This window comes from Oncorhynchus mykiss, chromosome 6 (assembly GCF_057628025.1).
Source record: "Oncorhynchus mykiss isolate SJ-2025 chromosome 6, ASM5762802v1, whole genome shotgun sequence".
Taxonomy (NCBI): domain Eukaryota; kingdom Metazoa; phylum Chordata; class Actinopteri; order Salmoniformes; family Salmonidae; genus Oncorhynchus; species Oncorhynchus mykiss.
The window spans coordinates 29,700,491-29,716,432 of record NC_143027.1 but is presented as its reverse complement, the minus strand read 5'-3'; the positions used below and the strand labels follow the sequence as shown (position 1 = coordinate 29,716,432).

The 15,942-nt window shown below is 42.2% G+C and overlaps 1 protein-coding gene across 6 annotated transcripts in view; it reads left to right on the top strand.

Annotated features, from left to right (window-relative positions):
• The first annotated feature begins 8,115 nt into the window (after positions 1-8,115).
• LOC110525681 (putative E3 ubiquitin-protein ligase HECTD4) overlaps positions 8,116-15,942 on the top strand; it is a 70,964-nt gene continuing 63,137 nt past the window's right edge. For 3 of the 6 annotated variants that reach the window (XR_005052053.2, XM_036979793.2, XM_090237497.1), the window contains exons 1-2: positions 8,129-9,131; positions 13,121-13,677. Coding sequence is in view for 5 of the 6 variants with exons in the window: in XM_036979793.2 (XP_036835688.2) it covers positions 8,985-9,131; positions 13,121-13,677 (704 nt within the window). In the remaining variant the exon portion in view is untranslated. Of the gene's footprint in view, positions 9,132-13,120; positions 13,678-15,942 lie in introns of all 6 variants that reach the window. The other 3 variants (XM_036979796.2, XM_036979794.2, XM_036979795.2) reach the window with 2 other exon arrangements.

The window sequence follows — 15,942 nt, the reverse complement described above, 5'->3', positions numbered from 1 at the left end:
TTGGCTTCATCAATACGTGCATCGACGACGTCGTCCCCACAGTGACCATACATGCATACTAGAGGTCAACCGATTAATCGGCATAACCGATTAATCGGTATAGCCGATTTCAAGTTTTCATAACAATTTCGGCAAGCAGCCTTTTTGGACGCCGATAACATTGCAATTCACTAGGAAACTGCGTGGCAGGCTGAACCTTGTGGCTGCAAGAAGCCAAGGTAAGTTGCTAGCTAGCATTAAACTTATCTTACAAAAAAACAATCAATCTTCACATAATCACAACTACACATGGTTGATGATAGTACTAGATTAATTAGCTTGTCCTGCGTTGCATATAATCAATGTGGTGCCTGTTAATTTATCATCGAATCACAGCCTAATTCAACTTCGCGAAACGGGTGATGATTTAACAAAAGCGCATTTGTGAAAAATCACAATCGTTTCACAAATGTACCTAACCATAAACATCAATGCTTTTAAAAAAATCAATACACAGAAGTGTATTTTTTTAAACCTACATATTTAGTTAAAAGTAATTAATGTTAGCAGGCAATATTAACTAGGGAAATTGTGTCACTTCTCTTGCGTTCATTGCACGCAGAGTCAGGGTATATGCAACAGTTTGGGCCGCCTGGCTCGTTGCAAACTGATTTGCCAGAATTTGACATAATTATGACATAACATTGAAGGTTGTGCAATGTAACAGCAATATTTAGACTTAGGGTTGGCACCTGTTCGATAAAATTTCGGAACGGTTCCGTATTTCACTGAAAGAATAAACGTTTTGTTTTCGAAATGATAGTTTCCGGATTTGACCGTATTAATGACCAAAGGCTCGTATTTTTGTGTTTATTATATTATAATTAAGTTTATGATTTGATAGAGCAGTCTGACTGAGCGGTTGCAGGCAACAGCAGGCTCATAACCATTCATTCAAACAGCACTTTACTGTGTTTTGCCAGCCGCTCTTAGCAATGCTTGAAGCACAGCGCTGTTTATGACTTCAAGCCTATCAACTCCCGAGACTAGGCTGGCAAGACTAAAGTGTCTAAGAACATCCGATAGTCAAAGGTATATGAAATACAAATGGTATAGAGAGAAATAGTCGACGCGTCATAATTCTAAAAATAACTACAACCACCAGCTTTGTTCTCATGTTCTGAGCAAGAACTTAAACGTTATTTTTTTTTATATGGCACATATTGCACATTTGCTTTCTTCTCCAACACTGTGCGTTTGCATTATTTAAACCAAATTGAACATGTTTCATTATCTATCTGAGACTAAATAGATTTTATTAATGTATAATATTAAGATAAAATAGTGTTCATTCACTATTGTTGTAATTGTCATTATCACAAATATATTTATAAAAATCGTCTGATTAATCAATATCGGCGTTGAAAAATCATAATCGGTCGACCTCGAGTACATGCCCCAACCAGAAGCCATGGAGCTGCAGCTTTCAAGGAGCGGGACTCTAACCCGGAAGTGTCACACAGCCTGGAGTGGTGGGTGCAGAGTCAAGCGCAGAGAGCAGAGGATAATGGGGGAAACCGGACTTTATTGCGGCATCCACAACACACACCCAAAACAACAGAACCCAAAACACATCACCAACAAACTAACATGGTCCAAGCACACCAAGACAGTCGTGAAGAGGGCACGACAAAACCTATTCCCCCTCAGGGAACTAAAAGGATTTGGCATGTGTCTTCAGATTCTCAAAAGGTTCTACAGCTGCACCATCGAGAGCATTCTGACTGGTTGCATCACTGCCTGGTATGGAAACTGCTCGGCCTCCGACCGCAAGGCACTACAGAGGGTATTGCGTTCGGCCCGGTACATCACTGGGACCAAGCTACCTGCCATCCAGGACCTCTATACCAGGCAGTATTGACTCTGTACCGGTACCACCTGTATATAGGCTAACTCAAATGAGCTGCTAATGTAGCTAGCTAGCTATCTAGCCAACTTTACATACTGTATAGCTAGCTAAGTGAATTCAGTATAACCAGCTACCTAACTTCATATTAGCTAGCTAAACACAAACTCCAAATGCATTTGTTGGTAACCAGCCAACAGCCATGGAGGAGCGTGAAAGGATAGCAGTTCCAACTGTCAAATAAGGGAGTAGGAGAGTAGGCTATTTTGGATAGGGCAGGTATGTTTGTGTAGTTCCAGTTCCTTGAAGTGAGGACAGAGATAATATTAACGTAATAGACAGTGCTATCTAATTTGAGTATAATGAAGTCTGTTTATTGTGTTGTTTTCTGTCCTCAGAGGGCTGTGAAAGCCTGTCTGCAGATGAAGAGGTCCCAATAAAGAGCAGTGGTTCTTAATCCTGGTCCTGGGGACTCAAAGGGGTGCATTTGTTTCGTTTCTGCCTTAGCACTACACAGCTGATTCAAATGATAAACTCATCATCAAGCTTCAAGTGGTATTTACAGTGACCTCAAAGTATTCTGACCCCTTGACTTTTTCCACATTTTGTATGTTACAACCTTATTCTAAAATTGATTAAAGTGTTTTTTCCCCCTCATCAATCTACACACAATACCCAATAATGACAAAGAAAAAACAGGTTAATAGTAATTTTTGCAGATGTATAAAAAACAAGTTAGTAGACCCTTTACTAAATACTTTGTTGAAGCACCCTTGACAGGGATTACAGCCTCAAGTCTTCTTGGGTATGACGCTACAAGCTTGGCACACCTGTATTTAGGGAGTTTCTCCCATTCTTCAAGCTCTGTCAGGTTAGATGGGAAGGGTCGCTGCACAGCTATTTTCAGGTCTCTCCAGAGTTGAGTTGATTTTATTTTTATAGGGACAGTGCACATTAATCAACGTTTCCGTAAAAGTGCCGGTTTTAGCCAGCCAGCTAATTTTCAACCGCAGTCCCTGGGCAGGTTATTCAAAACAATTACAATATAGACAATCATTGAGCAGTGAGCACACGCAGAGCAACATAGGACAAGCAAGACATAGCATACAGACAGAGCAACATAGGACAAGCAAGACGTAGCATGCAGACAGAGCAACATAGAACAAAAAGCAGCAAGACAAAATTCATAAAAGCAACAAAGTGTTTCCACACCTCAAAAGCTACAGACAACAGAAAACATGGAAAAGGGATTATGTTCACAAATCTGATTGACCTTCAGCCATGTCTTCATGCATTTTGCGAAAGTGTGATATGTGGTGCAGTTATGTGTGTCTGATGGCAGTGTATTCCAGACATGGGAAGCTCTCACAGAGAAAGCGGACTCACTAAAGGTGCTTTTCCTTAAGGGAACTATACAGTCACCTCTCATGGCAGACCTTGTGGATCTGCTGCCATATGTTTGGGTTTTCTGTTTAACAAAAATACTGAGTGGAGGGGGAGCCAGGCCATTTAGGATCTTGAATACAAGACATGCGTCGGTGTATTGCACAAGATTTTCCCAACTCAGGAGCTCATGCTTTCTGAGGATGTAACAGTGATAATGGCTATTGGGCTTCCTATCAAGCACTTTGAGAGCCTGCTTGTAGACAGACTGAATAGGTTTTAATGTTGTACAGCAAGCTTGGGACCAACTAGTCAAGCAGTATGTTAAGTGGGGGAGTATCATAGATTTGAAGTACAGTTTTGCTACCTCTGTAGTCAAACAGTTTCGTATAAATCGGAAATTAGCTAGGTTGAATTTGGTTATTTGAATTACCCTTTTCACATGCTTTTTAAAAGAGAGGTTGGAATCAAGTATGATGCCAAGGTACTTAAAATCAGATACCACCTGGAGCTTCTCTCCTGACACATAGACATCTGGCTCAGTAGCATCTGTTGCCCTCTTTGTGAAGAACATGCAGTTTTTTTCACGTTGAGATGCAAACATGAGTCACTGAGCCACTTTGTAACCTGGACCATTACAGTAGTGATTTATTGTGCAGCTTGTTGTTTGCTCTTTGCATGCACATATATCACTTTATCGTCTGCGTACATTTGAACTTCAGACCCAGTACAGACAGAAGGCAGATCATTAATGTACAGGTTGAACAGGAGGGGCCCCAGTATTGACCCAGAGATGTTCGATCGGGTTTAAGTCCGGGTTCTGGCTGCGTCATTCAAGGACATTCAGAAACTTGTCCCAAAGCCACTCCTGCATTGTCTTGGCTGTGTGCTTAGGGCCGTTGTCCTGTTAGAAGGTGAGCCTTCGCCCCAGTCTGAGGATCTGAGCGCTGTGAAGCAGGTTTTCATCAAGGATCTCTCTGTACTTTGCTCCATTCATCTTTCCCTCAATCCTGACTAGACTCCCAGTCCCTGCCGCTGAAAAACATCCCCACGGCATAATGCTGCCACCACCATGCTTCTCAGGATTTATCGTATTGGTTTCCTCCAGATGTGATTCTTGGCATTCAGGCCAAATAGTTAAATCTTGTTTCTCATGGTCTGAGAGTCTTTAGGCAAACTCCAAGCGGGCTGTCGTGCATTTTACCTAGGAGTGGCTTCCGTCTGGCCACTCTACCATAAAGGCCTGATTGGTGGAGTACTGCAGAGATGGTTGTCCTTCTGGAATCTTCTCCCATCTCCACAGAGGAACTCTGGAGATCCAAACTTCTTCCACTTAAGAATGATGGAGGCCACTGTTTTGTTGGGGACCTTCAATGCTGCAGAGATTATTTGGTGCCCTTCCCCAGATATGTGCCGCGACACAATCCTGTCTCAGAGCTCTATGGACAATTCCTTCAACCTCATGGCTTGGTTTTTGCTCTGACAGGCACTGTCAACTGTGGGACCTTATATAGACAGGTGTAGGCCTTTCCAAATCATGTTCAATCAATTGAATTTACCACAGGTGGACTCCAATCAAGTTGTAGGAACATCTCAAGGATGATCAATGGAAACAGGATCAGTCTTCATGCAGTTTTGGTTCTGTTTTCCTGTCCAGACGCTTCTCTTGTTTTGTATTACTCTTGTTCATTTTTATTAAACTCACCAACTGTACTTGCTTCCTGACTCTCAGCGTGTTTGTTACACATGCATCTATCTATCTATACAACGTTAGCTTGATTTGTTATAAGAGATATTATACTTTAGTAATTGTAAGGGGTGCGTAACTGGTGGCAGGGAAGTCAGATGCAGGAGAGCAGAACTAGGTAATAAGGTAATAGCAGTTTAATTCCAAAACCAACAGCATCAAGAAAATAACAACTTGGGTAAAACCCGACGCGCACCAGTCAACATGTGCACAAGCACTTACAAACAAACAATACCACACAAAGATATGGCGGGAACAGAGGGTTAAATACACAACACGTAATGAGGGAATGAAAATCCAGGGGTGTGGGAAAACAAGACAAAACAAATGGAAAATGAAAAATGGATCACGATGGCTAGAAGACCGGTGACGTCGACCACCAAACCCCGCCCGAACAAGGAGAGGAACTGACTTCGGCAGAAGTCATGACAGTAATCCACAATGACCTGGTGATGGAAGTCTAATAATTACATTATCTTCCATATTCCTACGGATACCTTGCTACTGGAGATCCCTTCAAAGTGATTGCCTACAGTTACTGTGTAGGGCACTGCACGGTTGGGTGACCAGGGCCATCTGGGACTGCCTCCTGGGGGAATTCAGGTGTGTGTGAAGGCTACCTGTGTCCTGCATAACTTCTTGAGGATGGAAACGAGGACCAGGATGGCATCTACAGCTTTGCAGACGTGTGCTAGAGGAGAGGTCTGCTGCTCTGCAGGATGTTGCCAGGATGGGGGCCAACAATGCAACACAGGAGGCAATCCGGGTGCGCGAGATCTTCACCTCCTACTTTTTCAAAGAGGGTGCTATTCCCTGGGAACAACAGACTACACTATGCACAACCAGAATACTTTTTAAAGAGCCATCCACATATCAATAGGAATATTCTTCCAGTCATTAAATTCCCAGTTCCTTTCCCTTTGATTTCTACTTGTCAGGTGAGGGTGCTGTTCAGGTAAGGGTGATATGTATACAAAACCAAACAGGCTCTTTTAAGAGTCATCCATATTGAAAAAATGTTGAACATTTAGACACCCCATAACCCACACCTACATACTGGTGCATTAATCAGAAAGCAGGCTCAGGTGTGTAGCTGTGGCTCCTTCCACACACAGATTCTTGTTGAACACTGTTATTGAGAAAATAAGGTAGTTAAATGGACAGTCTCTCCCTAAATTATACTAGCCATGTCGGTGAACCCCTTCCGCATCTAAAACCCTCCCGCATCTGAACTGGCTGAGACATAGAGGGCACAACATGATCAGAGGTGAGAGGTCACTTGGTCGGGTCAACAGGAAGATGCTTTACATTGAAATACAGATAGAGATGTAGTAGTCCCAGAGTTAATGATCCAAGGTCAGTTTAGCATTTCACCTCCTGATGATTATGATGACTGAGAGTGTTAGAATAAAAAAAAAAACAACTCTCTCCACCTGCCTCTCGTCTACAGGTATGTTTTGATGTGAGAGAGGATGCCAATCCCCAGTCCTGTCATCGCCACCTCACCAGCTCTTAAGATAACCTTCGGCTCACGGCTGGTTAGGAAACACAGCTAGATACAGTATTATGTAATTGTAATGACATGAGAGAATATTAAGTTTAGTAGCACTACAATTAATTAATCATATGTTGTCTTCCCTGTTCTTACCTCTTTCCCTTTTTGTCTTTTACACTCACACCTCTCTCCCTACCTCCTCTTTCTTCCTCAGATTTTATAATGCACACCAGATGTGCATTGAAGTAAAAATTGAACTTCTATGTATAATATATTACAGTTAAAATATTTATAATGCATGTATTATGTATTTATAACACTTGGATAATGAACTTCTTTCAATAAAGCAATTCACATTTTCTACTGGAATGGGTCCACATTCTCTATTGGTTGAAATTAAGTCTCTCATTTGATGAAATACTACACCTATATCATGTGTCCTCAGATCAGTGCTGATATTGAAGAAGGTCTCCAGCGATGGTTCGCATAAGGTCAAATTCATCATGGGAACCACTCGGTATGATTGGTTATTGCCCAGTGGTCATAAAGTTGGGAAATGTTGAACTTTTTCACCCCCTACCACACCACGTTCACGCACCCCAACGGTCCCGCCCACTCCGCTTCTCACCGTATTTCTTCCATTAAAAATGAGTGGGACGTGTTGTTTCACCACGCTGTACCACTCTCAGATCAAAATGATACGAAGCATCATCTGGATATGTGTGCAACAAAAGTTCAACATTTGACACCCGCTACCATTTCTGTCAAGGCGTCAACACATCATTTGACCCATGCATTCGGTATGCACCACACAGAACGTACTGCTTCTGCAACTCAATGCTGTAAGGCAAACGCAGCGGTCCATTGGAAATGAGTGTACTTCTGCTGTACCAAAATGCAAAAAACCTGTCGGTGTGATCCAGGCATGAAGCAGTGTGCTGATGCGTGTATCGCTTTATCAGAAGTACGTCATTAATGACATGCAAAGCTTGTATGATCACATGCTTTTTCAAACTGCTTGTTGCAAAATGCTAGACCCCATTGATTTCTCCATGGTTAGGGTCTTTCTTCGATTCCAAGCTGCTTTAAAACACTGACCTCTACTGAACGTACTTACAAATATAGTTAGGATTTTGTCAAATAAATTTCACCTGACCGGTAGCTTAGCAGGTAGAGTAGGGAACTATGGAACATTCAGGGACGTGAGGTCGAATGCACAATATTTTTTTAAATTGTTTTATGTGAAACCACACTCTCGGCACTGTTGTTCAAATAATTTGTTTTGTTCGGTATTGTATAAGCCTCTGTCTTATGCATCCGAAATAATACTATAGATTCAGTTTTGAATAGCAAACTTCAAGGTAAAACAGTGAAGCATTATGTAAACCCGGTCTTCCAACTGATTGTAGGCTACTAAAGCCAACGATTTACCGCTGCGCCACGAAATGTACATAAAAACAGCGGAGAAAAAAAAACTATCTGATAATCAAACCTATTGCTGTCTAGCACATGTCATGTGCATTGTGAACAGACAATGACGCTCCAAGTACTGAACCGTTTCCCGGAACAATTTGCTGAAAGCCTCGGTTTCCCATAAGGCCCAGCAGAAACATCTCTTGACCGACAAATTACTCTCTTGCTACATGTGCAGTTAAAGGGGAATTATACGCAAATTTCGTTTTTTATACCTTAAAAAAAACATGGATTCAGAACATAAGTTCTCGATGTTTCTCTTTCAACAATTTAAATCATGAGAGCAAACATATTTTTTTTTTCCAAAACCAGGACATTTTTTAGTGAGAGAACAGAGTTCAGGAAATACTCAATTTAATTGGGCCTACTTTGTGTTGTTTTAACCATTATTTTACCAGGTATATTGACATAAAACACCTGTTGTACACCAAGGGCCCGGGGAAGAGTAGCTATCATGCTAGAAAAGGTTAGAGATCCCCGATGTAGGATAACCTGCAGTGTATGCTGGGAACTGTTGGCCTACGAAACATGGCGTCTCAGCTGTGGTATTTCGAATATCTATCCGGTCACTAATAAACAGGGGTTGGACCATTAACGGAGCCATTTTTCCTGCTTTCTTTTCGTGTTGTGGTTATGCTCAGGCTTTGTGTTCAACAGGAGAAGGCAGTCATTTATGAAACTTCGCTTTAAATATTACGGTTTACAGAGTGTCATATCCACTCTGCACTGTAAAGACGGTACAGTACGGTTGATAGCTAGCCTCGGCTAGATAAAGAACCTGTCCCACACAGTGCAATCAGCTGGCCGACCTATGTTAGCCAGCTAGCCACTGTAGTAAAGCAGTACGAGTGACATTAGTTAGCTAACGTAGCTGGATCGGACTACGTTTGAGTTTGTCATCTGACTGACAGCATGTCTGTCGGGTAGTGTTGTTGTCATTTCGGATATTGAATTTGTTTTGATGTTCGACCTCTCTGACATTTTTCTCGGGGGAGAGAGAGATGGGCTCCGGGGCCGTGGATTCGTCCCAGTGGCTGTCAGTGAAGGAAGAGACTATTTTCCTTCACGATGGACTGATTCGGGTCACGGATCTGGCGGAACTTCCCAGTGAAATCGGGGTATCTGAGCAGGGGGACATTGAGCAGGAGGTGAGTCTACTCTGCATCAACGTTTGCATTTCGAATGTTTTCTTGGCAACAACAGAGTGTAGTTAACGTTAGCTGGCTAACCGACTATAGTTAAACTAAATAGCCGAAAGCTACCGTTACCTAGCTAGCTCAACATTTGATTCCATATGAATAAAGTCACATTTAGCTGTAGAAACGGATTCTATTTTTAGCTAATAATGTTCATGAGTAAGGTGCCAACCCCGGCTTGACAAGCAGGTCATGACGTTAACAGTAACAATAGCAGGCTAACTGTTAGCCAACGTTAGCAGACAGTCTAACGTTACCTTTTGAAGAGGTAGTTAGCTATAACTAGGTACGTTATTCATGTCAATTGAAATTCTTATTGCCAGCTAATACTCAATGTGGTGATAACGTTGTTTCCTTTCCTGATTGATCTGAACCAGCTGCTATAACGTTAGCTATGAATCTCACTGTGTAGACATGATGACTCACGACGTAGCTAGGTAGACTTGGCTTTTAAATCCCTACCTTTTGTGGGGAACCCCTTGTCATTTTTGGCCTAGACATTGGGTGCTCTTGAGTGGTGGCTGGCTATTGTTGTTGTGTTCATCAACTTATGCATTACATTCTTCAAAGCACATTGGCATACAAACTAAACAAATACAATAGGAAAAGTAAATAAGGTATGCTTGCAAGCTCCTCAAACCAGTATGTAGCCAGGGGGTCTTACCGTTCAGAGTTCAGCACATAGAAGCACAGTATACTTCCTCATTGGCACACTTGACAGTATTTAAATGAACTGCCACAATTCAATGCCAGTCTTTTTTTTATTTGATCAATATTAATCTGGTGTTGACACCTGTGCAATGCCTTGTGGCCTTTTACTCAACCATAAACACAAAAATATTGACTATTAAGCTAGCTAGCCTATGTGCTTGACTCTTAAAAGGCCTTTTCTGGTCAACCTTGACATTAAGGTTCAGAATAAGTACCGAATGAATGGACGCTTGAATGATCAATCCCGTTATCAGAGACTAGGGCGGCAGGTAACCTAGTGGTTAAGAGTGATGGCCCTGTAATTCAAAAGGTTGCAGGTTATCTATTCTTATTCCAGATTAGATTTGACTTAGATTTGTGTGTATTAGGTATTTGTTGTAGAATCTTTAGATATTACTTGATAGATATTGCTGCACTGTCAGAACTAGAAGCACCAGCATTTTGCTACACTCACAATAACATCTGCTAACTGTGTGTAAGTGACCAATAATGATTTGATTTGAATCCCTGAGCTGACTAAGTGAAACCTATGTAATTGTGCCCTTGAGCAAGGCACTTAACCTATAATTACTCCTGTATGTTTTTTTTTATGAATATGGACTTTCTCTAGTTCCTACTACTCATACTGGAGTATAATTGTGTTAACGACCAGAAAATGGTGGAATGGGGGGAATAGAGAAGGTGAGAACAAGTAAATTGTGGTTTGCAACTGAGGGTGCACAGATGGAGAGTGATGTAGATAGATAAATAAAGGGGTCACAGATTGATGGATGGTGAATGAGTGAGAGTCAGACAGATTACATGCTACAGATGGACACAGAGAATCAATCAACCTGAGAGGACTAGACTTTACTGTGTACATTTCCTGCTTGTGAAGTTTTCTTATTTTTTGTAAGAGTGGAGCAATGACTGGGGGGATAGAGCAGCTGTGCCAGCTAGCCCTATGCCCCAGGTGCAGTAGTTTGGCATCCTGATTCTACTGCTTCATAGTGGGACAGGCTTAGCTTTGGGTCTGAGAGGTGGAGGTCAAAACAAAGGTCTTATTGCCCGTGTCACTTCTCAGAATAGCCCAGTACCATTAGTTCAATAGCAGTACAGGACATGGAAGTGTTGCTTGTCCTTTCTGCAGTGGAAGGATGGATGGCATGTAACCTGAGCATCTGCAGTGTGCCTCTAGTTATTGTACTGTCACCACCATCTACCCTTCCCCCTGCTCTCACTAACCTTATTCTTATTATGTGGGGCTCCCGAGTGGCACAGTGGTTGGTCTAAGGCGCTGCATCTTAGTGCTAGAGGTGTCACTAACCCTGGTTAGATTCCAGGCTGTATCACAAACGGCCGTGATGGGAAGTTCCGTAGGACGGCGCACAATTGGCCCAACATTGTTAGGGTTTGGCTGGGGTAGGCCGTCATTGTAAATAAGAATTTGTTCTTAACTGACTTGCCTAGTTAAATAAAAATGATGTGAGGAGGTAACGTAGTGCAACACTAATTGCTGTATGATGAGTTGGGGTTATTAGGGGGTCTGTGGACATTGTAATTTCCCTATCAGAGAGTAGTAGAAACATTAAAATGTGTGGTTTGGTTAAGTCCTCCAGCCTCTCCAAGCAGCTTCATCTGGTCTTTATGGAGGCCATCTACAGGGGCCATTAGCACAGTGGGAATGTTTCCATATGCATGTCTCTTTTGGGTTAATGTAGCCAAACTCATGATTGATCATTTCATCCAGCAGCCCATGGGCGCTTCGATGCAGGCTATTTTTATCAGCATCACTAACCACGTTTCCATCCACAGTTTTTTATGCGTGTAAAGTCATACCGTTTAAAAAAAATAGGACGTTTCGGTACAATTTTATAAATATAATTTGTTCGTTCGACATAGTGGGATACATTTTGTGTCTGTAAAATTAATTATGCATAAAATGGCGGTGGAAACGCTTTTATGCGCAGATATTGATATAATAACCATCATATATCGAAGTAAATTTGGAGTCACACAATCATATGGTGTGTGGTCCTCCCACTACGACTTGGGAAACCATGCAGTTTATTATGCTACAAATGAAATACATTACGATGAACTTCACAGGGTGGTGAAAGTGCACGGTGATGAGCTGGATGCTCCTTTCCAATAAATATCTATGGTCTTATTCTGGTGACATGATGATCGATGCTTGACTGCCTTTTGACAAATATAATGTTTTCGCTCTTATCCATAATAATGTAGACTAGCCTACCCGCACTATATCTGTATCTGCGAGCTGCTGAGTAGTCACATTTGGTATTTAACGTAACAGTTTTAGTGACAAATGTATCGGTGCAGTTGAAAATGTGATGGGAACATATTGAAAATGTGAGTTTTTCGGGACATGAAAACTTAAGCGGAAAAGAAAATGTTGTGCCCTACTTTGTCAGGCACTGATCTTTATCCGCAACAAGTCCATTTGGTGAAACACCACTGGTGGAAAAATGTGCATATTTTCTTTATGCAGCTTCTAGAATATTTGGATGAACATCTTTCTCCAATTGGATGGAAATCTAGCTGTAGAGTAGAATCCTTTCTGCAGAGTAAGGTGGAGAGGGTCGGTGAACAATCCCAGTCTCCAATGAAGGGATTTTACCGTAACATTAGTCGCATATCTGAATAAAAAAACGTGCCTGCTAAATGGTGTTATGGAGTCTTAGAGTAGACACTGTAATCGATACCTGGTTGAAATGCTGCGTAAGTGCAGATGATGCACACCTCCTCTGAAATAACCCCACAATCTCTCTCTTTTTCAAACTGCTTATTTTGTTGTTTATGTAATGCTGTTTCTGTCTGTTTCTCTTGGTAAGAACATCTGCACCATGAATACAATTTAAATGTGAAATGACTGTGGGTTATAAATACAACAAGGAGTATCCCAGGTTATTTCCACACATGTATTTTGATTCTTTAATGAGTATCATTAGAATTAAAGGGTCTAACCTCCTTTTCCTCCATCATATTCAATTTAGCTACACATTATCTCATAGTGAAGCAGTGCTCTGTTGTAAATTGGATTTAGAGGTTGCCAGACCCCAGCTAGATGGTGATTTACAGTCAGTGCACTATACTGGATGCCGTCATCGCTTTGAGATCTCGACCCATTGTCTCCCCAAGGATTAAACCAACTCCTCTTAGTTACAGATCTTCATGGCTATTTTCTGTATCCCTCACATTTTCTCATTCTTCCTTTCTATCTCTTCTAGATCCTCACATTCGAGACAAAGAACCCTGCGGAGCTAGCCGAGCGTCTCCGTGCAGTCTGTGGTAACCAAAGCAATGCGTATGCCCGCCTGTTGGAATACCGTCTGAATGCTCTGCGGGGCCTGTGGGGGGCTCAGCGTCAGTTGGCCCTGGAGGAGCAGCAGGACCGGGAGGGGGCTGGAGGGGGCGATGAGGAGGCCCTGGCCCTGCTAAAACGACAAGGCCTGCTGCAGCAGCCTGAACAGGCTCCTTTCACCTCCCGCATGGGGCTGCTACTGGTCTTCCCCCTCCTGCAGTCCCAGACACGCAGTGACCCGGCGCTCTGTGGGGTCACGGCGGAGGTACTGCTGTCTTGCCTGCGTGACTGCCAGCCCCTCAGCCTCAGCAAGGAGCCTGCTGACTGCCTCAATGGCCTAGAAGGGCTGCTCTGCTCCTGGCTGGAGGAGGGTGTCCAGCAGACAGCACAGACCCAGCAGGGCCAGGCTCCTACATACATGCTCCACGCACACAGGCAGAGGGAGAATGCTGCCGCTGCCCTGGTAGCTCTCGCCTGTGCCAGGTGAGACCACACGCTTAACAGAGCACACCACACATAAAGAGGAGAGAATAGTATGCCGGGTCACTTGAGTCTGCTTAGCCGTCTGGCTCATTTACTCCAGCCTTCTAATACTGCTCAAATGGTGATTAGGCAAGCCCTCAATTGTCTTTTCTGTTTCCACTTTCAGTGACGTAGCTAGCCCCAGTTGTTCACTAAATATAATCTTCTCTTTCTTTATCTTTGAAAAAGGCCTTTCAGTTTTTGTTTGCTATGTCAGTGATGCTTGTTGAACAGGGGTCTTGTTGGTCACCTAGGTCAGGGGTTTTCAGACTTTTCTTTCTCAGGGACTCTTGCCCAGGCAAACTGGCAACCCAGGGACCCCCATCATATTTTAGCAAAAAATATATATAATCACGTATTGTCTCAGGTGAATGATAATGGCAAGTAGAAGTAATCCACATTTTAAAATGAGTAGATTTGGAAGACCGTTTCATTGTTTTAACCTCCTCACAGTTCATTGGAAGAGGAAGTGTAAACTCTAACATATTCTAGCTAAAAATGTAAAGGCATCGTGGTGACAGACAACACTTAGCTGTTGTAAAGCACCTTTTTGCAATGCTACTATTTTTCCTTTCAGCTGAGAGAGAATTTCCTGCAGTTCTATGCATTTTGCCATGGCTAATGCTGTGTTCCTATGCTCAATCATCATTGGTGTGCCCTGAATGCTGGGGTATTAAAATGTTCTATTCCTCCTGACTGTCTAGCTTTCATTTGATTTTTAGTTCTCAAAGATGCTATTATCAAAATCCAATCTAATTTTCTGGTCACCTACACATATTTACACACCTACACATATTTGGGGTGACAGGGTAGCCTAGTGGTTAGAGTGTTGGACTAGTAAACGAAAGATTGCAAGTTCATATCCCCGAGCTGACAAGGTACAAATCTGTTGTTCTGCCCGTGAACAGGCAGTTAACCCACTGTTCCTAGCCCGTCATTGAAAATAAGAATGTGTTCTTAACTGACTTGCCTAGTTAAATAAAGGTAAAAAAAAAAATATATATATATATATATATATATATATATATATATATACACACACCTACACATATTAACCGAGCAACGTCGGAGTGGCATTGACTAACAGTAGAATATTTAAAATTCTATCTCTTCTGCGTGCTTTCTATCTGGTTTTGGTTGTTTATTTAAGTTGACACACACTGTTTTTCCATCCCGAAAAGTGACCAGTATGCAGAAAAAACCCTGTTATTAGCTCCAATGACTATAAATTCCTCCATATCACAAGGATCGTTTGGGATTTTGTCAATGAAGCCCTTAATCTACTTCCCCAGAGTCTGATGAACAGGAACAGCTAGCATCACACTGTTCCTGAAGACTTAGTCATTGCGCTAACGCTATTGGCTTGTGAAACGACCTTTTTAACTTCCTTCATACTGGACGCAGAGACATGAACATGGTATCCGTGGACCCCAGTTAGAAAACCCCTGACCGAGGTCACAGAGGAAAGCACTCTTTTCTTTCACCTGTGGCTGCAGCCCGGCTTCTGCTGTTGACAACTGAGCTTCACTTGTTAACCAGAACCCTCTGCCCTTTGTGTGCCCTCTGTAGAGGCATGGAGCCCATTGTGTTGGGGAACCATCCAGCTCTGGTGCCCTCTATTTCACCAACAGTGGTGGGAAGTTAAAGAGCTTGGCTATCCTCTGTCTCCCCTGATGGTTCGGGTGTGCCTTATCGCTGCGTTCTTTATTTTTTTTTAATGGTCAAAGTAGCATAACTGTTTCTCGTCAGTGTGATGTCACCAGCTCGCCACACTCACAGGCATAAACACACAACGTCAATGTTAATGACAAATGGAATGTCTTTCAAATATTTTCTATGAGGACGACACTAAAGCAGAAAGTACATGTGATATTATACTGTAAACAACACATGAACTGAGTCTGGTAAGAGTGCTTAACTATGCTGCCCCATCGTCCTGAAACACTTTCCAGAAGGACTTAAAATTAGATCATTTTATTCCAATTGATTTTAAATTCTGGATTGGAGGGCTGCTGACCAGACTGCACATGTTTTTAAACCTGCTCTCCTTTGCACCATTTTATCTTCCATTCATTGTTATATTTTTTTGTCTATTGTTTAATTATATGTAAGCTTCTTTCTTGGCCAGGGCTCACTTGGAAAAGAGATGTGACTTCTAAGATTATATAAAGAACACAAATAATAATTGGTCATACATTGTGGAAAGTAAGGCAAATAATGCAGATC